At 38.0% G+C, this 23,447-nt stretch overlaps 1 protein-coding gene across 1 annotated transcript in view; it reads left to right on the forward strand.

Annotated features, from left to right (window-relative positions):
• The window catches only part of WDPCP (WD repeat containing planar cell polarity effector), a 347,887-nt gene that overhangs the window by 289,971 nt on the left and 34,469 nt on the right, over window positions 1–23,447 (forward strand). Inside the window, 1 exon segment of the mRNA XM_047744384.1 lies at window positions 12,891–12,970. Coding sequence (XP_047600340.1) covers window positions 12,891–12,970 — 80 coding nt within the window.

Consider the following 23,447-nt stretch of genomic DNA (forward strand, 5'->3'; position numbering starts at 1 on the left):
GGCATTTTGACAACTGAAAGATATTTACAGGTTTTCACTGGATCTCTATGTTTAAGAAAGCTTATCAAGGTAATGTGAGGAAGATATATAATGACAGCTGGAGAACAAAAAAGAATATTTCTATTTTCTCTTCAGCCTAATCTGGTCTCCAGTGGATTTTCTTATTTTCATCTTCTGACCCACTAAAACTGACTGTAAAAGAGGAGTTTCATTCTGTTGTGGCTTTGATGTGTCTCAAGAAAAGCGATGAAGAAAGGAGGTTCTTTACAGATTGATTCATGGTTCTATTATAGAATTGTAGTTCTCCAGTACTAGAACTAGAAAAGCAAATACCTTGAAAATCCAAAGCTCCAAATTTTATGTATCTTAAGGGTTAGGGTTTTGGTTTGGCATGTGTTCTTTTTATTAACTAAGTGAAATGAAAAACATAGGAGTATAATTTCATGTACAAAGCCTTACTAGTGTTATAGATTTTGAAATCCTTTACCTTTATTAGTGGACTTCACCATACTTCTTACATAGTACTTTTCTTCCACAAAGCTCAGAAAACTCAAACTTCATAACTTGGCATTTAAAATATAACATTTCAGCTATGGGGGGGAGGTCCTTATTACCTATATATTCATCATCTGAAACCCTACAGTTGTATGAGTTTACATAGAGCAACAACAGTCTTTATAATGTGAAATATTTAAGAATGCGCTAACTACTTATAACCTCAGTCCCCACTCAAATATCCCTCCACAGTGAATACAAGCATCCACCTATTAAGTGCTAGGTCATCAGTGCTTTCAGAGACTGTCAGCGATGCAAACACCTAACATAATAATACAAAGACATTTCTAAACAACCAAAAATCTTGCACAAAAGAATATTTCATGAGCTCAGTGAAAGGGATGCTGGAGAAATCTCATGCAAAAACCACTGATAAATGAGGAAATGGCACTTAGACCATTAAGTGAAAAAAAAAATTCCATAAGGATAATGAAATTAAAAGAATTGCAAAAGAAAATGAGTTTATTATCAAAGTACTAACAGAAGCCACAGAAAGATGAAGTCCTTAAGTATTTCTTGAAAAAGTGGCCCTCTTTAAGATGATGTGTGTTATAAAAGTCAGATGTGAAGTTAAAGATGCTATACAATGCTTCTAGAGAATCTAGTCAGAAAAACTAGAACCACTCCCCTCCCACCCAAATGAACTGATTTATTCTTTGTTCATTCTAAGAATTTGTGCAGAGTTGAAATTATAACCTACTTTTTATTAATATAAGCTTATCTATATGTTTTTACCTTTTATTTTTTAGTTAATTGTATTGTTTTTAGTTATATTGTATTAATTGTATTGTTACTATTACAGTGACCTTCTTTTAACTTTTTTTATTTAAAGATTTATTTATTTACTTGAGAGAGAGAGACAGAGACAGGGCATGGCAGGGAGAGGGGGAGAAGAAGAGGGAGAGGGGAAGCAGACTCCCCACTGAGTGCAGTGCCCTGTCTCGGCTTGATCTCACAACCCTGAGATCATGACTTGAGCCAAAACCAACAGTCCCATGCTCAACCTGTTCAACCGACTGTGCAACCCAGCTGCCCCTATGGTGATTTTCAATCCCAGTTTAAAGGGACTCACTTTGGGGTGCCTCGGTGGCTCAGTCACTTAAACGTCTTGTTCTTGGTTTTGGTTCAGGTCATGGTCTTGGGATCCTGGGATGGAGCCCAAGTCCCACTCAGTGGGGAGTCTGCTGGTTTTTCTGTCTACATCTTCCCCGACTCACTTGCTCTCTAAAAGAAATAAATCATAAAGAAAGAAGGAAGGAAGGAAAGAAGGGAGGGACTCATTTAAGGAGTCTTTATTTCTACATTTCTTTTTTCCCTGAAAGCAGTTATTCTTGGATATGGACCACATGCAGCTATGTTAAAATATTTTTTTATGTTAAAATATTTAAATGTATGGTTTCCAAAAAAATAATGAAATGTATACCATTGAGGACAAAGCAGAAATGTCCATGTGCTTTTAGTATTCTTCACTATTTCTTTGGGTCCATTTTTTATCACTTTACCATATTTGATGAATCTAGGTTTACTTCCTCTGTCAACAAAGAGAAATGAAAAAAGTTAGGAAAATGAAGCTTTCAAGGAGAGAATTACAAAAGCAGAAAATAACCTAAGAAAGATGATGGCATTTATATACATAGAAAAAAATATAACAAAAGATGCTTTGGTTTTGCTATTTTATGTACACCTGAAAACAGGTGGACAAGGGTCCTGAACTGAATTCTGAATATAAGGCAGATCTCCACCAAAAAATCCTCTAGATGACACCTGAAATACCCTAACACCACCATGTAATAACTTTTCCTTATAAACCAAGCTATTTGTCTATTACCTACAATTCGAGATACACCAAGCTTTGCATATCCCTTCCCAGAGACAAACTGCATGTCTGGAAGATGGGAGAAGAATATATATATCATCTGTAAATTCCCTATATTTATAAATTATAATTATTTTGCTTTTCTTAAGTATGTTCCTATAAACAAATTTAGAGAAATTGTTACTTTGTGTCCCAAATCACAAAAAATAACAAAGGATACTGTGCTCTTTATTATATCACAACTTGAAGTACACAAGGCCTTTTAATGATGCTAAAATTAATCCCTGGAATTCTCCATTACCAATGGTCCCTGACTTAGATTAGTTTTTTACTTCATGATGGTGCACAAGTGATACACATTTAGTAGAAACCATACTTCAAATAGTGAGTTTTGATCTTTTCCTGGGCTAGCACTATGTGGTACAGTACCCCCTTGTCATGCTGGGTGGTGGCAGCCAACCACAGCGCCCAATCTGCTACATGATTAGGAGGGTAATCAACTGACACACTTACTTCTGTACCCATACAGCCATTCTGTTTTTCACTTTCAGTACAGTATTCAGTAAATTACATGAGATATTCAACACTGTATTAGAAAATAGCTTTATGTTAGATCATTTGGCCTAATTATAGGTTAATGGAAGGGTTCAGAATATATTTAATATATTTAAATATATTTAAGGTAGGTAAGCTATGATGTTTGGTAGGTTAGGGTATAAAATGCATCACTGACTTTGAGTAGTTGAAACTTACAATGGGTTTACCAGGATGTAACCCCATCAAAAGTCAAGGAAGATCTGTATAAAGTTCCCCATCAACATTTTGTCTAGTGCTTTGGAATTCACCAATGAGAGCTCCCGAGATTATTATTTAATTAGGGGTAGCAAATTTCTAATTCTGTCATTTATAAGCTAGAATTCTTTTCTACAGGGGGAAAAAAGGTTCCTTATCAGTTATTTGATTACCCTAAAAGGCAAAGTAAATGCTTGATTAGTTCCCTAAATTTATCAGTTTCCAGAGCCATAAATTAAGCTATTAACCTGCAGTGGTGACCACAATTTTGAGGTGGAGGGGTAGGGAATAGTCAAATGCATTTTTAAATGGTGTTTAATGTGTTTCAGTCCATCAGAAATAACAGAGTAAAACTAATGAATCACTGAAGTAGTAATGAGGAAAATTTTATTGTGCACACACCAAAAAGAAAGTTTCAAACTGGAGGCACTCAAACCAAAACATGGAATGAGACTCACAATCCAATCAAAAGAGTATGGTTTGGGCATAAAAATGAGACTCATTCAAAACATGAATGAGACTCAAATGAGGCTTGTTTTTTTATAGAGCAGCTTATATAGTGAGAGAGCGGTGATTGTTTATTCTTCACAGTGATTGGTTATATTATTAAAATTTTCTTAAATGATAGGGAATTGGTGAGTGGTTGCCTTATAAAAACTCTATAAAACAAGTCAAGTTTTACTTATGATTTCCACAGGCATAAGCAAGAAATGACCTAGATTAAGTTAGTCTTGCCAAATAAGTGAAATTAAGCTTTGTCTGTATAATGAAACTGGTTTTGTGTTGAGAGAATTTTCAAGGCTGATCTCCATTTGTTTTTGCTTTTTTTTTTTTTTTTAAGATTTTATTTATTTATTTGTCAGAGAGAGAGAGGGAGAGAGAGCGAGCACAGGCAGACAGAATGGCAGGCAGAGGCAGAGGGAGAAGCAGGTTCCCTGACGAGCAAGGAGCCCGATGTGGGACTCGATCCCAGGACGCTGGGATCATGACCTGAGCCGAAGGCAGCTGTTTAACCAACTGAGCCACCCAGGCGTCCCTGTTTTTGCTTTTTTAAAGATTTATTTATTTTTGAGAGAGAGAGAGCACTTTAAGGGGGAGAGGCACTAACGGGGGAGAGGCAGAGGGAGAGGAAGAGAAACAGACTCCCTGCTGAGCTCAGAGCCCAACTTGGGGCTTGATCTCATGACCTTAAATCATGACCTGAGCCAAAATCACTTAATTTCAGATACTTAACTGAATTTAGACACTTAACTGAATGAGCCACTCAGGTACCCCTCGATTTGTTTTTATTTTAAAGTGGTCAATATCCTTTTTGATAGTCAAGTTTTATAAATCCAAGTAAGTTTTTCAGAAAGTAATTTTGGCAGTTGTATCAAAAAGAGTTTAAGTATCATGACTTAAAATTTCACTTTTGTAATATATACATAGAAATGTCCATCACATTGTTATCATAAAACTGAATAATTTAAATGTATATTTGGGGAAACTGAGTAAATTATAGTATATCCAAATATTCAAATACTATGTAAGCCATTAAAAATCAGGATTATCAGATTCTGGTTCCAGATGGAACAAGCACACTATTTATCCCTTTCTCTCCTACTGAATGCAGCTAAAATCCTACAAAGAATGTACAGAGTAACTATTTGAAGACTCTGGCAAGTAAAGAGTGACAGATAGAGTAAGGAAGAAGACCAGAATCTGAAGTACCTCACCACTCTATGGTAAATTTACCAGTATTTTTTCCTTCATTTTTCCACAACTTGGGCCTGGAGACAGTTCCAGCCAAGGAGGTGTGTGGCAGCATGAAGTGACTCAAGCCACTGCTTCCTTGACTAGAAGGTAGCAAAGGAGATTACAGACAGGAAGGACCTCAAGAAAGTGACCCCATTAAATTATTTATAAACTCCAGTTTCATACCCCAAGCCCATGTATTATGGATCTAACCTTAACCAGCATATAAAAGACTTTGAGATCTAAACTAACATATAAAGCATCACCCAAGTCACAGATTGACAAGTGGTTGATGCACATTTGCAGATCTAAACAGTATTGCAAAGACTTTGAAAAATGAGCTGACATTGGAACCACAGCTCACAGAGGTGCACTGGAACTTGAAGCCTAAACCTAAAAAGATCAGTTGGCGACTAGGGCAAAATTACCAACATTTATCATGGGATTTCAACAAGGAAGTCATACAGTGTTTAAAATGTCCAGGACCCAAAATTACTACAGGAAAAACTCCACTCACATGGAAAAAAATAGTCAAAAGACAACAACACTGAGATGACAGATGATGGAATTATCTGACAAAACTTTAAGCAGCTTTACAAAAATTTTCTAACAATCACAAAAACTATTGAAACAAATGAAAAATAGGAAGTCTCAAAAAGAAACAGAAAACAGAAAAAAAAACAAATAATGAACTCAAAAACCAGAATTTTTTAAAGCTCACTGATGGCTTCAATAGCAGAAATGAGATGAAAAAGGAAAGAGTCAGTGAACTGGAAGACAAATCAATAGAACAATGAACAACAAATGAACAAGAAAGAGAAAAAATATATACTGGAAAAAAAATAAAGAGAGAGACAATGTCAAAGTCTAAATTCATAACATCAGAGTCCTAGAAAGAAAAGAAAAAGCATGCCATGCTGAAAAAAATAGACAAAGAAGTAATGGCTAAAAACTTCCCAAATATGTTGAAGAAAAACTGAGAGAACATCTTTCCAACAGACCAGCTCTAAAAGAATTATTAAAAGTTCTTCAGACAGAGGGAAATAACACCAGAAGAAAATACTAAAAAAGTCCAAATATCCCAAAAGAAAAAGAGGAAACAAACAAACAAACAAACACAAAACTGTGGAAGAAAATATGACAAAGATAGATTTAAATCAAAACATTAAATAAAATCTTAACTTAGAGATTAACCAAAAGACCTTGTTGAAATAAGTCAATCAGAGAAAAACAATTACCATCTGAACTCTCTGATATGAGGAATTTGAGAGGCAGGGTAGGGGGTCATGGGGGGGCAGGGAGGGAAAAAAAATGAAACAAGATGGGGCCAGGGAGGGAGTCAAACCATAAGAGATTCTTAATCTCAGGAAACAAACTGAGAGTTGCTGGGATTTGGGGTGGGGGCTGGATAGGGTGGCTGGGTTATGGACTTTGGGGAGGGTATGTGCTATGGTGAGTGCTGTGAATTGCGTAAGATTGATGATTCACAGACCTGTATCCCTGAAGCAAATAATACATTATATGTTAATTTTTTTCTTAAAAGACCTCATTAGAATACATATCACAATCCAATCAAAAGAGTATGGTTTGGGCATAAAAAGACACACAGAATGGGAAGAAAGAGAAATCCCAGAAATAAACCCATATGCATGCAGTCAATTAATTTGTAACAAATGAGCCATGCATTTAATGGGGAAAGGACAGTCTCTTCAGTAAATGATGCTGGAAGAGCCAGACAATCAAATGCAAAAGAATGAAACCAGTCCATCATCTTACATCACTTCCAAAAATTAACTCGAAATAGATTAAAGACTTCACCGTAAGACCTGAAACCATAAAATAGTTAAACAGGCAGTAAGCTTCTTGACACTGATCTTGGCAATGATTTTTTCGATCTGACACCAAAAGCAAAGGCAACAAAAACAAAAATAAACAAGTGGGACAACAACAAACTAAAAAGCTTCTTCAAAGCAAAAGGAAACCATCAGCAAAATGAAAAGGTAACCCACTGAATGGGAGAAAATACTTGTAAATCATATATCTGATAAGGGGTTAAAATCCAAAATATATAAGGAATTCATATAACTCAATATAAAAAAAACAAAAATATGAAAAATAGGTACAGAGTCTAAACATTTTTCCAATGACATACAGATGGCCAACAGGTCCATGAAAAGATGCTCAACAGCATTCGCTATCAGGGAAATGAAAGTCAAAGCTACAATGAGATATCACCTTATACCTGTCAGAATGGCTAAAATTAAAAACAAAAAAACAAACGAACAAACAAAGAAGAAATAAGGGTTGGGGAAGATGTGGAGAAAAAGGAACCCTTGTATGCTGCTGGTGGGAATGTATGGAAAAGAATATGGAGGTTTCTTGAAAAATTAAAAAGAGAACTACTATATAACCTAGCAATTTATTTCTGGGTATTTATTCAGAGAAAATGAAACCCCTAACTTACTGGCCTTGTAAAAGGAGTTCAGAAGGTTTCATTCTTCTTCAGTTTTCTGGAATAATTTGAGGATAGGTACTATTCTTTAAATGTCTGGTAGAGGAGGGAGCTAAGAGAAGGACCCTAGGCTTATCTTGTCCCTTGAATACAACTAAATAACTAACAAATCATTCTGAATGCCCAAGAAATCAACCTGAGTACTGACAGAAAAAACTGCACAACTAGGAGAAAAGAGGCCACATCGAGGAAGGTAGGAGAAACAGAGACATGGTTTAGGGGAGAAAAGGATCACAGTTGCTGCAGAGATGGGGGAGACCTAGTTGCAGAGAAGGGTGCAGGGGTAGCACATGGGAATGCACAAGAAGAACACTTCCCAAAGCCATTGGCGGGAAAATGAGAGAGGCTGATTTTCCTGAGTTTTTTGCAACCAGTGGGGGTCAAAGATTGGAGTTTTAAAGGTTGGTAGGCTTGGCTGGGATATAGCCCTGCCCTACTCCTGGAGAGAAGTCAGGCAAGCAGCATCTAGGGCAGACAGGGTGATGTGAGGGATGCTTACACCACACAGAGGAGAGATCATTTGCTTTTCTTGGAGCGCATCTGTGAAAGGTAGCATTCGTGAGTGAAATAAGTCAAGCAGAGAGAGTCAATTATCATATGGTTTCACTTATTTGTGGAGCATAACAAATAGCATGGAGGACAAGGGGAGATGGAGAGGAGAAGGAAGTTGAGGGAAATTGGAAGGGGAGGTGAACCATGAGAGACTATGGACTCTGAAAAACGATCTGAGAATTTTGAAGGGGTGGGGGGTGGGAGGTTGGGGGCACCAGGTGGTGGGTATTGTAGAGGGCACGGATTGCATGGAGCACTGGGTGTGGTGCAAAAATAATGAATACTGTTATGCTGAAAAAAATAAAAAAATTAAAAAAAAAAAAAGAAAGAAAGGTAGCATTCGCAGAGATGACTCTCTGGTAAAGAAAGAGCTAGTAGGCACCACTTCCCTCCCCCACTCCTTGGCATAGCCTCAGAACCACGTGCCGAGAGTGGGTCACCACGAACTGGCTGCCGAGTTAGCCTGCTTGCTCTAAGTCCCATGCCCTGTGCTCTGGCATCACTGCCCTTGTCGGTCAAACCTTAATCCCTCCTAATGCAGTGAGACCCTCCCCCAGAAGACCAACACAAACCCCCACCACAGCACATCCCTAAAGTTTAGAGTTTTTAAAGTCACCAGGCTTGGCTGGGATAGAGCCCAAAGTGCACCATGCTGTTTCTGCCAGGCAAACAACCTGGACACAGACAATGTGAAAACAGTGATCTAAAAAATACCCGTGATGCACAGGGGAAGATTGTTTGCTCTTCTGAGAGTGATTCCCTGAGAGTAGCAAGCATGGAGACCCCTCTTCAGGGATAAAGGAGCTGGCTGACACCATTTCCCTCTCCCATCCCTCAGCATAAACCAGCTTCAGTAAATAGCACAGTGCCGACACTGGCTACATAACCTCTTACACCAAGTACTGCCCTGCGGCTGTCAGCTGGTACTGCCCTTCTCCAGAATATGTGTTTCAGTCCCAGTACAGTGGGCCCCTTTCCCTGATCAGCAGAAATCCCTGCACACACCAAGCCTCCTGACCAGAGTTCTCCAAGGCTTCAGTTCTAGTGAAAGTAGCATCAGGTCTCATTTAAGAAGCAGACGAGAGCAAACCTGTTAAAACTGGCCACACTCTGGCCAAGGTCCAAACACTGTTCACTGAAGACAAGATTTGCAGATGATGGCCCTGAAGGATAGAGCAGCCAAAACTCAGCAGCAGAGAGCATGCAGCACACACCAGAGACACTTCTGAAGCACCAGGCCCTGCACGGTATATGACCTCTTCTTCATAAAACATTACCCTGAGGAGGAGGAAACATAACAGGCTTTTCTAACACAAAGAAGAGAGAGACATATAGACAAACTGCCAAGATGGAGGAATTCATCCCAAATGAAACACGAAGAGGTCACAGCCAGAGATCTAATTGAAAGAGACAAAAGTAATATGGCTGATGAAGAATTTAAAGCAACAATTACAAGGATACTCACTGAGCTAAAGAAAACTATGGAAGACGTCAGGGAGGCCCTTACCACAGAGATAAAAGAATTTTAAGAAATCAGAAGTGAAAAATGCAATAACTGAAATCTGAAACAGACTGGATATAATGAACACCAGGAAGAAGCAGAGAAAGAAGCAGAGAAACAAATAAGTGATACAGAAGACAGAATAATGGAAAATGAGGAAATAGAAGAAAGCAGACCAAGAATTTTGGATCATGAGAATAGGCCTAGGGAATTCAATGACTCTATCAAACAAAACAGCCATGATCTTAGGAGTCCCAAAAGAAGAAGAGAGAGAATAGGCGGCAGAAAATTTTTTTGAGGAAATAATAGCTTAACGGTTCCCTAATCTGGGCAAGGAAACAGACATCCAAATCCAGGAAGCACAGAGAACTCCCATCAAAATCAACAGAAGCTAGGCCAACACCAAGAAATATTATAGTTAAATTTGAAACATATAGTGATAAAGAAAAACTCATTAGAGCACCAAGACAAAAGAAGTCCCTAACTTACAAGGGAAGATCCATGGGACTGGCTACAGATCCTTCCACAGAAACTTGGCAAGCTGAAACAGTAGCACGATATATTCAATGTGCTGAAAGGGAAAAACGTGCAGTCAAGAATAATCTATCCAGCAGGGCTCTTATTCAGAATACAAGGAGAGATAAAGGGTTTCCCAGACAAACAAAAACTAAAGGAATTCATGACCACTAAACCAGCCCTGCAAGAAATATTAAAGGGGACCCTTTGGCAGGAAAGAACAAAGCAACAAACCTAGAAACAGAACAGAGAAAATCTCCAGAAATGCTAACAAAACTCTGGTCATGATCCCAGAGTTCTAATAGGGGATCAAGCCCCATGTCAGGCTCTCTGCTCAGCAGGGAGCCTGCTTCTCTATCTCTCTGCTTGCCTCTCTTTCTGTCAAATAAATATATAAAATCTTTTTTTAAAAAAAGGACTAATTGTTTATAAATAAATAAATTTTTAAAAAAGAAAAAGGACATGTAGATTAATGAAAAAGAATAGACAATCCTAAAATAAACCTATGTATATATGCCCCATCGAGAAGCACAAAAGCAATTCAATGGAGAAAGAGTACTCTTCAACAAATGGTGCTGGAACAACTGGACATCTTATGTGTAAAGGCAATGACCCCCAAACTAAACCTCATACCTTATTCAAAAATTAACCAAAATGGATCATACACCTAAATATATAATGTAAAACTATAAAACTTTTAAAAGAGAGCATAGGAGTAAATCTTCATTACCTGGGATTAGTCTAAGAATTCTCAGCTCTGAAACTAAAAGCATAATCCAGGAAAAAAAAAAAGTTGATAAGCTAGGCTTCATCAACTTTTGCTCTTTAAAAGATACATAAGAGCATAAAGATATGCTCTTAAAAGATACAGAGCATAAGGAAGCCTGGGTGGCTCAGTCATTAGGTGGCTGCCTTTGGCTCAGGTCATGATCCCAAGGTGCTGGGATAGAGACCCACATTGTGCTCCCTGCTCAGGGGAAGGCCTATTTCTCCCTCTCCCACTCCCCCTGCTTGTGTTCCCTCTCTCGCTATCAAATAAATAAAATCTTAAAAAAAAAAAAAGGGTACTCTTAAAAGCATGAAAAAACAAGCTATGTGCTAGGAGAAAACATTTGCAAATCCCCTAACAGAGGAAGGATTTAAACCCCGAATATATAAAGAACTCTAAAAATTCAAAATAAGAAAACATTACCAACAAGAAAACTCAATGAAAATGGGCAAAAGGTATGACTTGAATGGTTTAATAAGGAGATACACGAATGACAAATAAGCCTGTGAGAAAATATTCAATGTTATTAGCCATGAGGGAAAGGCAGAAGTTAAAAATTAAAACCATGATGAGCTACCTCTGCATATCTATTACAATGTCTATAATAAAAAGGTTTTTATAATACCAACCACTAGTTAGGGTGCACAGCAAGTAGAGCTCTCATAACTTGCCAGTAAGAATACAAAATGGTATAGCCATCCTGGGAAAAAGTTCCGTATCTTCCTATAAAGTTAAACATAAGCTTACCATATGAGTCAGCAATCTTATTCTTGCATATTTACACTAGAGAAATAAACACTTTTATCATAGTAAAACCTGCACATGAATGTTTGGAGTCATTTTATTCATGATCACCAAAACCTGGGAAAACAAATATCCTTCAGAAGGTGATAAACAAACTGACCTATACAGTGAAATACTCCTCATCAATATAAAGTGAACTGTTGAATATAACATCTTGGATGAATATACAGAACATCACACCGAGTGACAGAACCCAATCATAAGTTTTTACCTATGATTACAATTACATGACATTTTTGAAGTCAGAACTATAGTCATGAGGAGGAATTAGGGGAGAATTAGGGGAGACTCTGACTGTTGAGTATGAGGGAGTTTTTTTGTTTTGTTTTGTTTTGCATGCTGAGACTGTTCTGTATTCTACATACTGGTAGTAGCAGCAGAATTTTTTTTTTTAAAGATTTTATTTATTTGTTTATTTTAGGGGTGGGGGACAGAGGAAGAGAGGGAATCCTCAAGCAGACTCCCTGCTGAGCACAAACCCTGAGATCATGACCTGAGCTGAAATCAAGAAAAGGCTGCTTAACTGACTGAGCCACCCAGGCACCCAGCAGTAACATATATCTATACATCTGTTAAATTCATAGAATCTACATATTTTTCTTTAAGATTTTTATTTTTAAGTCATCTCTATAGACAAAGTGAGGCTCCAACTCACAACCCTGAAATTAAGAGTCTCATGCTCTTCCAAACGGAGCTAGACAGATACCCTAGAATCTACATCACTGAAAGTTCATTTCAAGGTATAATAATTTAAATAAAACATTTAACAAAAAATGTGTGAGAACTATAAAAAGCATAAGGCAATATTTCTCAGCTTTGTTTTTAAAAATGTGTAATAGTTAGTACAGGAGCTAATTATCCAAATGAGAACTCTGGATATTTGGATTATGTTAATTTTTTTCCTGTGGTTTTTAAATTTTTCTATAATAATAGATTACTTTTAAAGCTAGGAAAATAAAATTTATTTAATAGGAAATTTTTACTATCCATTCTAATCTTCTAAACTCCAGCAGTTTAGAGTGTCACATTCTGTTTCCATTACTTCTTTTGAAAAACATATATGTAAAACATTTTATTTGTATCTTAAATTTGAATTTAATTGTTCTTCAAAAATGTCCTATAAATTATTTAATGATGGGAAAAACTGAAAATGATTTTCAATATTTTTAATACTATGATATTTAAATGATTGTATTGCTTAAAGTTTCCAAGGAAATTTTTTACTGCATTTTTTTAAAACTTCAGAAGTTTGAAAGTTTTCAGTACTTTAAAGTCTATAACATATTAACCCTATAATTTTCTTTTTAATCCTTTTTTCATTTAATTAAAAAAACAACAGACAAGTACTGGACAGAAGAAATGAACTTGAAAAAGACACCTGTGCCGAATCTTTGAGGACTAAGACCTGTAATGAAGAAGGTAATGGTATCCAAATTACCCAAAGTACTTAAAGTGTAACAGAATAACAGTGTTATAGCTGCCAAGAGCTTCCGGTAAATGAATAAAAATAAGAAATCCCTGGGCATTGCTAGTTGGTGTGTTGTAAGACAGTTCTTGGATATTATAATGTAAAATACCAAGTCAGCTGATTATAACAAGGCTTAATTTTAATGATCATACAAACAAATGAGGGTACCTTATTAAAATATTGATTCTCACTGAATAGGTCTGGAGCAGAGCCCATGATTCTGAATTTCTAACAGGCTCTCAGTAATGTGTATGCTGCTAGCTTAGAGATTATACTTTGAGAAGCCAAGCTTTGAAGGTCACTGAGAAAAATGGCATGATTCTTGCCTAATTTAGTAAGAAAGAAATGTACATAGTAAGTTAGACTACAAGTGCTACCCCCTAAAAACATGAGGAGGTAAGAAAACAATGACTTCCAGCCAGGATGTTCAGCTGAGTGGGTGGCCTTCAAAGGTAAGAATTTCAACATGAAGAAGTTGTATGAGAAATTATAGGAAAAAGCACAAATAGCACATAGATGACTGTGTGTGTGAAGGAACAAAAATAGTATTTGAATGTTCTCACTATGTCCCCTTTTCACTATTCCCTAAAGATAAATCTTAGCTTTGCCTATTTACTTTCTTACCTTTCTCTCTGAAAATGGGTCATTTCTGCTTAACAAAGTCTTTGAGACTGAAGTGCAAAATTTGGAAAACAACAACAACAACAAAAATACAGAGAAGGACAAGAGAAACATGTGGAGTTAATGGGCTTCATATGAAGGGTTTTGGGTTTTTTTTTTCTGCATAGCCTAGAGACGGAAGTGCATGAGAGCAACTTCAGCATCTGAGGGAAGTGAACAGGAGGAAAAAAAGAACTTTTCAGAAGTACTGCATAGTACCAGGCATGTAGCACTTACTTTACTGCTATTCTTTTATAAACTGAGGTCTACCAAGTATATCTCACAAAGCCTATACAATACATGGTCACAACTTCAACCCAAAATACTATCACTTCAGCTCTAAAGTTCTCATCTATAAAGTCAAAATTTCAATGGAATGATTCTCATAAAAGATGAGCAGTTGAATAAACAATTTAAAGCAATGCTTTGAGCATTAGTTTAAAGATAAATGATTCCCCGTAGGGGGGAAAAATGGCATTTTCCAATTTTGTTTTCCTTTGAAAAGAAGCATGAAATTAATTCAAGAAGGCCAGCAGCTAATTGATGGTTACTAGTAAGATGGTAGAATAGGAGGTCTCCAGCACTCATTCCCCCCAAAACACGAATTTGGCAACCACCCACAACTAAAAGTGCCATTGTAAGAACTTCAAAATCCAGGTAGAAAGTTGCAATACCCCAGTGGCACCGAAGACAGAGGAAGGACTCTTTGAGAAAGCATACCCTGCCCCAGGACTCTGACTACAGACTCAGGAGCAGCTCTATTACCCCATATACATGTTCTAGCTGTACTCAACCATTGCCATGCTACCAACCCTGCCTCTCGGTGAGCTGGCAGGGTTGACACATGCCTGTGACCTTACCAACAAGCCCACAGACTGCAGTTCCAACTGCAGACCTAGAAGCAACCCCCTAACTAGCTCCAACTGCTCAACTGTGATCCCAGGATCAGTCTTGTCCACCCAAGGGACCTGGGAGGAAACATACCAATCTGTGTCCCAAGTAACAGGCCTCCCAACTATGGATTCAGAAGCAGCCTATCCACCTGCGTAACCAACACAAGCTATGCCTCCTGACAATCCCGTTAATAAACCAGCTAACCACTGATCTGACTATAGACCTGGAAGCAGCCCATGATCTGATCCTGGAGGCAGGCTTGTTTCCTGGGGACCTGCTGAGTAGGTCTTCACCTACCAAAATACTTTGTAAAGAATGGATGAAGTTCCTGCTCCTTTAGTTGCACAGACATCAGTGCAAGGCTATAGATTCACAAAGAATCAGGAAAATGTGATACCACCAAAGGAAACGAAGAAAGTTCCATAGCTAATGCCAAGGAAATGGAATTCCATGAACTGCTTGACAGAGAATTCCAAAAAGTTGTCTTTAAAAAGCTCAGTGAGCTAAAAGAGAACACAGATAACTAAAGAAAGTCAGTAAAACAATGCACGAACAAAATGAGAAGCTCAGAAAATAAAGAAAAACAAAACAAAAAAATTTAAAAATAAGGAAATAAAAATTAAAAAGAACAAATCTGGAGCTGAAGAATAAAATGATAAAACTGAAGATTTCTGTAATTTCAATAGCAGAATTAAGCAGAAGAAAGAATCAACAAACTCAAAGACAATTCATTTGAAATTATAAATTTAAATGAACAAACAAGGGACACCTGGTGGCTCAGTCAGTTAAGTGGCTGCCTTGGGCTCAGGTCATGATCCCAGGGCCCTGGGATCAAGTCCTGCATCATGCTCCTTGCTCAGCAGGGAGCCTGCTTCTCTCTCGGCCTCTGCCTGCCACTCTGCCTGCTTGTGCTCTCTCTTTCTCTATAAACAGATAAAATAAACAGATAAAATCTTTAAAAAGAAAAAAAATTCTAAAATTTTTTTTTAATTTTTTAAAAATAAATGAACAAACAAGAATGAAAACATGCAAAAAGCCTATAGAACTTAATACAATACCAAAAAGAACCAACAAATCACAGGAGTTTCAGAAGGAGAAGAGAGAGAGAGGAAAGGGGGCCAAAACCTTAAATAATGGTTGAAACATCTCAAATCTATGCAGGAAAATTTCCCAAATATGTTCAACCCAGAGAGGTCATCATGAGACACATTATAACTAAATTGGCAGAAGTCAAAAACAAAGAATTTTCACAGCAACAAGAGAAAAATGACTTATCACTTAAGACTATCAGTGGATTTTTCAGCAGAAACCTTGCAAGTCTAAAGAGGGTGGGTAGATATATTCAAAGCACTGAAAGAAAAAAAAAAAACTGCCAAACAAGAATACTTTACCTGGCAAAACTGTACTTTAAAAGAGAAGTTACAATGGCAAAGTAGTAAGAGGACCCTATACTTGCCTTGTCCCTCCAGCAGAGCTAGATAAATATCAAATCATTCTGGACACCCAGGAAGTCAATCTGAAAACTGAGAGAACAAACTGCAGAACCAGAAGGAGAAAAGAGGCCACATCCTGGAAACTAGGAGATTGGCAGAGATGTGATTTGGGGAAGAAAAGAATCACAGCTGCTATGGAGGGGAGGGAGCCTGATCTGAGAGAGAGGAGAGAGAAAGAGAGAGTGAATAGAGCATGGGGCATTGCACAAGAAAAACACTTCCCAAAACTACTGATGGAGAAAATGAGAGGGGTTGATTTTTGCAAGATTTTAGAAGCAGCAGAGCTCAGAGACTAAAGTTTTAAAAGTCTTCAACATCTCCAGGTAAAGCCTGGTGGATATAGAGGTTCTCCTGTGGAGAAGGAGGTCAGAGGCCCAGGAGCAGAAGTGGATAGTGTGTTCTGAGGATCCCCCCTGAGTGGCATTGGGAGATACAGATCTCCTTCTTGGAATGTATTTGGAAGAGGTGGCATTGTCCCTCCAGGGACAAAAGAGCCCGTGGGCAACACTGAGCTGCTCTGTTCATTAGCATACAAACAGAGACACCTGCTGAGGGCAGGTCACCTGGACACTGGCTTTTTCCTGCACTTTACCATAAACTCCAAGCCCCTGTATATTTGTGTGACTGATCTTCCGGGACAAACTGGCACCAGCCACAGCTTGACCAGACCATCCCCCAGTGGATCAATGTGGGTCTGTATGGCACTGGGTCCCTAAAGTTTGGAGTTTTGAAACCTAGCCAGACCGTCAGAGATAAAACACAGGAGCACTGCATGACGGGGTGGGCAGATGGCTCAGACACAGATAGAGTGAAGGCAGTAATCTGAGGGATGCCTGGGACAAATGAGGGGAAATTGTTTGCTTTTCTCTTCCTGAGCAGCAGTGGGTGCTCACTCTGCTCTCTGGGAACCAGAGAGCACACTGATGCCATTTCCCCACCCCATTCCACCCCACCTCAGTGAGCACCAAAGTGCCCCACAGTGGAGGCCTGAGCCATTTACACCAAGCCTCACCCCTCTGCACTCTATGGATGCTTCTGAACTAGGACAAATGTGTCTGAGAGTCAGAATGGTAGTGAGCCTCTCCCCCAAAAGACTAGCAGGAACTCCCTGCATGCATCAAGTCTAGTTACCAGAGTGCCGAAGAGCTTCAACTCTAGGGGAAATACTAGCCTCTTTTAACAAGCAGACCAAAAGACGCCTAGTTAAAACACTAACCACTACAGGCAAAGAGGAACTCTGGAGAGAACTGACCTGATGGAACAAGCAGCCAAAACACAACAGCAGACTGTACACAGAATAAACCAGAAACACTTCCTGAAGTGCCAGGCAATATACCTCTTAGTCATTACTCTCAGGAGCATGAAACATAACAGCCTTTCATAACAAAGAAGACAGAGACCTAGACAAAATGTCAAGATGGAGGAATTTACTGCAAAAGAAAAAATAAGAAGAGGTAACAGTCAGGGATCTAATCAAAACAGACATAAGTAAATATGCCTGAACCAGAATTTAAAACAACAATCAGAAGGATACTAGCTGGGCTTAAGAAAAGCATAGAAAACACCAGAGTTCCTTAATGCAGAGATAAAAAACCTAAAAACTAGTCAGGCCAAAATTAAAAAAAAAAAAATGCTATAACCAAGACACAGTAATGACCACAAGGGTAGAAGATGTAGAAGAATGAATATGTGATACAGAAAATAAAATTACAGAAAATAATAAAGCTAAAAAGAAGAGGGAAAGAAAAATATTGATCATGAATACAGACTTAGGGAATTCAATGACTCTGTAAAGTTTAACAACATTCATATCATAGGAGCTCCAGAAGAAGAGAGGGGAAAATGGGGAGAAGGTTTATTTGATCAAATTATAGCTGAAAACCTCACTAATCTAGAGGAGGAGACAGACATCCAAATCCAGGAGGTACAGAGAACTCCCATCAAAATCAACAAAAAGAAGCCAACATCAAGATATACTGGAGTAAAATTTGCAATATACAGAGACAAAGAAAGAATCCTGAAAGCAGCAAGGGAAAAGAAAACCATAACCTACAAGGGAAGACAAATAAGGTTAACAGTAGACCTCAACAAGTATAAAAAGATCAAGATCATCCCATGCTTATTTTCTGACCACAATGCTATGAAACTAGAAGTCAACCACAAGAAAATATTTGGAAAGACCACAAATACATGGAGGGTAAAGAATATCCTAAAGAGAATGAAAGGGTTAAGCAGGAAATTAAAGAAGAAATACAAAAATACACAGAAGCAAATGAAAATGAAATCAGAACAGTCCAAAACCTTTGGGATGCAGCATGAGTGATCATAAGAGGGAAGTACACAGCAATACAGGCCTCCTTTAAAAAGCAAGAAAAGGGGGCACCTGGGTGGCTCAGTGGGATAAGCCTCTGCCTTCAGCTCAGGTCATGATCCCTGTGGTCCTGGGACTGAGCCCCACAGAGGGCTCTCTGCCCAGCAGGGAGCCTGCTTTGCCCTCTCTCTCTGCCTGTCTCTCTGCCTACTTGTGATCTCTCTCTCTCTCTGTTAAATAAATAAATAAAATCTTAAAAAAAATAAAAGGCAAGAAAAGTCTCAAATATACAACCTAACCTTACACCTAAAGGAGCTCGTAAGGAACAGCAAAATAAAACCTAAAGCCAGCAGAAGGGGAGAAATAATAAAGATTAGAGCAGAAATAAGTGATATAAAAAGAACAACAAAAATAGTAGAACAGATCAATGAAAGTAGAGATGGGCCGAAGTGGGGGGCGGGTTGCCCGGGTGGCTCGGTCAGTTAGGCATCTACCTTCTGCTCTGTTCATGGTCCCGGGGTCCTGGGAGAGAGCCCCATGTCAGGCTTCCCATGAGCAGGGAACCTGCTTCTCCCTCTCCCCCTACATTTCCCCTGCTTGTTCTCTCTCTCTCTGTCAAATGAATGGATAAAATTTAAAAAAAAAAAAAAAAAGGAAAGAAAGTAGGAGATTGTTCTTTGCCACAATTAATAAAACTGGTAAACCCCTAACCAGACCTATCAAAAAGAAAAGGGAAAGGATGCAAATAAGTAATATCACAAATGAGAGCAGAGAAACAAGAACCAATACCACAGAAATACAAACAATTATAAGAGAATATTATGAAAAACTATATGCAATAAACTGGACAACCTGGAAGAAATGGATCAGTTCCTAGAAATACATAGACTACCAAAACCAAAACAGGAAGAAAGAGACAACCTGAATAGACTGATATCCAGTAAAGAAATTGAATTAATAATAATAAAAAAATCTCCCAGCAGACAAAAGTCCAGGGCCAGATGGCTTCACTGGTGAATTCTACCAAACATTTAAGGAAGAGTTAATACCTATTCTTTTCAAACTATTTTTTAAAAAATGGAAATGAAAGGAAAACTTCCAAACTCATTCTACAAGGCCAGCATTACCTTGATTCCAAAGCCAGACAAAGACTCCACTAAAAAAGAGAACTACAGGCCAATATCCCTGATGAGCATGGATGCAAAAATTCTCAACAAAATACTAGAATCGAATCAAACAGTACATTAAAGGAATCATTCACCAGGATCAAGTGGGAATTTTTCTTGGGCTCCAAAGGTAGTTCAATATTCACAGATCAATGAATGTGATGCACCACATTAATAAAAGGAAGGATAAGAACCATAAGATCATTTCAAGAGATACAGAAAAGAGTATTTGACAAAGTACAACATCCATTCATGATAAAATCCAATCATGACAGAAACATGATATAGGGAATATACTTCAACACCATAAAGGCCAGATATGAAACACCCACAGCTAATACTGCCATCCTCAATAAGGAAAATCTGAGAGCTTTATCTCTAAGATCAGGAACAAAACAAGAATGTTCACTCTCACCACTCTGTTTAACATAGTACTGGAAATCCGAGCCTCAGCAATCAGAGAACAAAAAGAAATAAAAGGTATCCAAATCAGCAAGGAAGAAGTCAATATTTCACTTCCACAGATGACATGACATTCTGTATTGAAAGCTCAAAAACTCCACCAAAAAGTTGCTAGAAATTCACCAAAGTCACAGGATACAAAATCAACCTACAGAAATCTGTTGCATTTCTATATACCAATAATGAAGCAGCAGAAAGAGAAATCAAGGAATGGATCCCACTTAAAATTACACCAAAAACCAGAAGATACCTAGGTATAAACTTCACTGAAGAGTTACTCTGAAAACTGTAGAACACTGATGAAAGAAAGTAAAGAAGACACAAAGAAATTGGAAAACATTCCATGCTCGTGGACTGGAAGAACAAATATTATTTAAATGTTTGTACCACTGAAAGCAATCTACACATTTAATGTGAGCCTTATCAAAATACCACCATCCTTTTTCAAAGAACTAAAACAATCCTAAAATTTGTATAGAACCACAAAAGACCCCTAAAAGCCAAAGCAATCTTGAAAAAGAAAAGCAAAGCTGTCGGCATCACAATTCTGGACCTCCAGTTATATTACAAAGCTGTGGTCACCATGATACTACAGCACTGGCACAAAAACAGACATACAGATCAATTTAACAGAACAGAGAACCCAGAAATGGACCCACAACCATATGGTCAATTAACCTCTGACAAAGCAGGACAGACCATGCAATGGAAAAAGGTCTCTCCAACAAATGGTTTTGGGAAAACTGGACAGCAACATGCAGAGAATGAAACTGGACCACTTTCCTACACCATACACAAAAACAAAATCAAAATGGACGGAAAACCTAAATATGAGACAGGAAACCGTTGAAGTCCTAGAGGAGAACATAGGCAGCAACCTCTTCGACCATGGCTTGGCCATAGCAACTTCTTGCTAGACATGTCTCCAGAGGCAAGGGAAACCAAAGCAAAAATGAACATTTGGGACTTCATCAAGATAAAAAGCTTTTGCACAGCAAAGGCAACAATCAGCAAAACTAAAGGCATCTTACAGAATGGGAGAAGATATTTGCAAATGACATATCTGATAATGGGTTAGTATCCAAAATCTATAAAGAACTTATCAAACTCAACACCCAAAAAAACAAGTAATCCAGTTCAGAAATGGGCAGAAGACATGAATAGACATTTTTCCAAAGACATACAGATAGATGGTTTAACCAATACATCAAAAGATGCTCAACATCACTCATCATCATGGAAATACAAATCAAAACTACAATTAGATATCACCTCACACCAATCAGAATGGCTAAAATTAACAACACAGGAAACAAAAGGTGTTGGTGAGAGTGCAGAGAAAGGGGAACCCTCTTACACTGTTGGTGGGAATGCAAACTGGTGCCACCGCTCTGGAAAACAGTATAGAGGTTTCTCAAAAAGTTAAAAACAGAACTACCCTATGACCTAGCAATTGCACTGCTGGGTATTTACCCCAATGACAGAAAAATGCATATTTGAAGGGACACCTGCACCCTGATGTTTGTAGCAGCATTATCAACAACAGCTGAACTATGGAAAGAGCCCAAATGTCCATCAACTGATGCATGGATAAAGAAAAGGTGGTATCTATATACAATGGAATATTACTCAGCCATCAAAGGGAAAGAAAGAAATCTTGCCATTTGCATGATGTGGATGGAGCTAGAGAATATTATGTTAAGCCAAATAAGTCAGTCAAAGATAAATACCATATGACTTCATGGAATAAATTCCTCTATCAAAAGATAGAGTGGGGGCACCTGGGTGGCTCAGTGGGTTAAAGCCTCTCCTGGGATCAAGCCCCGCATCGGGCTCTCTGCTCAGCAGGGAGCCTGCTTCCTCCTCTCTCTCCACCTGCCTCTTTGCCTACTTGTGATCTGTCTGTCAAATAAATAAATAAAATCTTAAAAAAAAAAAAGAGTGGTTGAATGGATTTTTTTTAAAAAGTCTCAACTCTATGTTGTCTACAAGAGACTCTTTTTTTAAAATTATTATTATTATTTATTTAAGAAATCTCTATGGGGCACCCGGGTGGCTCTGTCATTAAGCATCTGCCTTTGGTTCTGGTCATGATCCCAGGGTCCTGGGATCAAGCCCCACATCAGGCTCCCTGCTCAGTGGGAAGCCCACTTCTCCCTCTCTCACTTCTACTGCTTGTATTCTCTCTCTCTCAAATAAATAAATAAAATCAAAGGAAGGGAAGGAGGGAGGGTAGGTGGAAGGAAGGAAAAAAAGAAATCTGTACACCCAATGTGGGGCTCTAACTCATGATTCCAAGATCAAAAGTTGCAAGCTCCTTGAACTGAGCCAGCCAGGGACCCTCAGACTCATTTCAGATTCAAGGGTACACATAGCCTGAAAGTGAAAGGGTTGATAAAGATATTCCATGCAGGGCGCCTGGGTGGCTCAGTGGGTTAAAGCCTCTGCCTTCGGCTCAGGTCATGATCCCGGAGTCCTGGGATCGAGCCCCACATCGGGCTATCTGCTCAGCAGGGAGCCTGCTTCCCTTCCTCTCTCTCTGCCTGCCTCTCTGCCTACTTGTGATCTTTCTCTCTGTCAAATAAATAAATAAAATCTTTAAAAAAAAAAAAAAAGATATTCCATGCAAACAGTAACCAAAAGAGAGCAGGAGTCACTAAATCGTAGACAAAATATACTTTACTTCAGAAACTATCACAAGACAAATAAAGAATTGGTTTTTGGAAAAGATAAAGTCAGCATTTTATAATGATAAAAGGGTCAGTTTACAAGGAAGATGTAATAATTATAAATAAACACCCAACATCAAATATAAACCTATCAATATATATTAATATATAAGGCAAAATTTACAGATCTAAAGAAACAGGTATAATACAATAGTAGTATACTTTAATACCCTGCCTTTATAATAGATCATCCACACACAAAAAACTCAGTAGGAAAACAGCAGAACAACACTACAGACCAAATGGAAGACATACAGAACATTCCCCCCCAAAACAGAACACTCATTCTTCTCACGCGTACCTGGAACATTCTCCAGGATAGATCACATGCTAGGTCACAAAACAGGTCTGAACAAATTTTAAAAGACTGGAATCATCTGAAATGTCTTTTCTGATACTGAATGGAATGAAATTAGAAATGAATAATCAAATGAAAAAGAATTCAGAAACACTCAAAATATTAAAAACAAACAACTACTGGGTCAAATAAGAAATTGAAAGGGAAATAAGAAAATACCTCTAAACAAACAGAAATGAACACACAACATATCAAAACTTATGGGAGACAGAAAAAACAGTACTAATGGGGAAGTTTTTAGCCATAAACTTTCTATTTTTAAAAAACCTCAAACAACATAACTTTATACTGCAAGGAACTAGAAAAGAACAAGCTAATCATGAAGTTAACAAAATGAAGAAATAATACAGAGAGC

This window comes from Lutra lutra, chromosome 9 (assembly GCF_902655055.1).
Source record: "Lutra lutra chromosome 9, mLutLut1.2, whole genome shotgun sequence".
Taxonomy (NCBI): domain Eukaryota; kingdom Metazoa; phylum Chordata; class Mammalia; order Carnivora; family Mustelidae; genus Lutra; species Lutra lutra.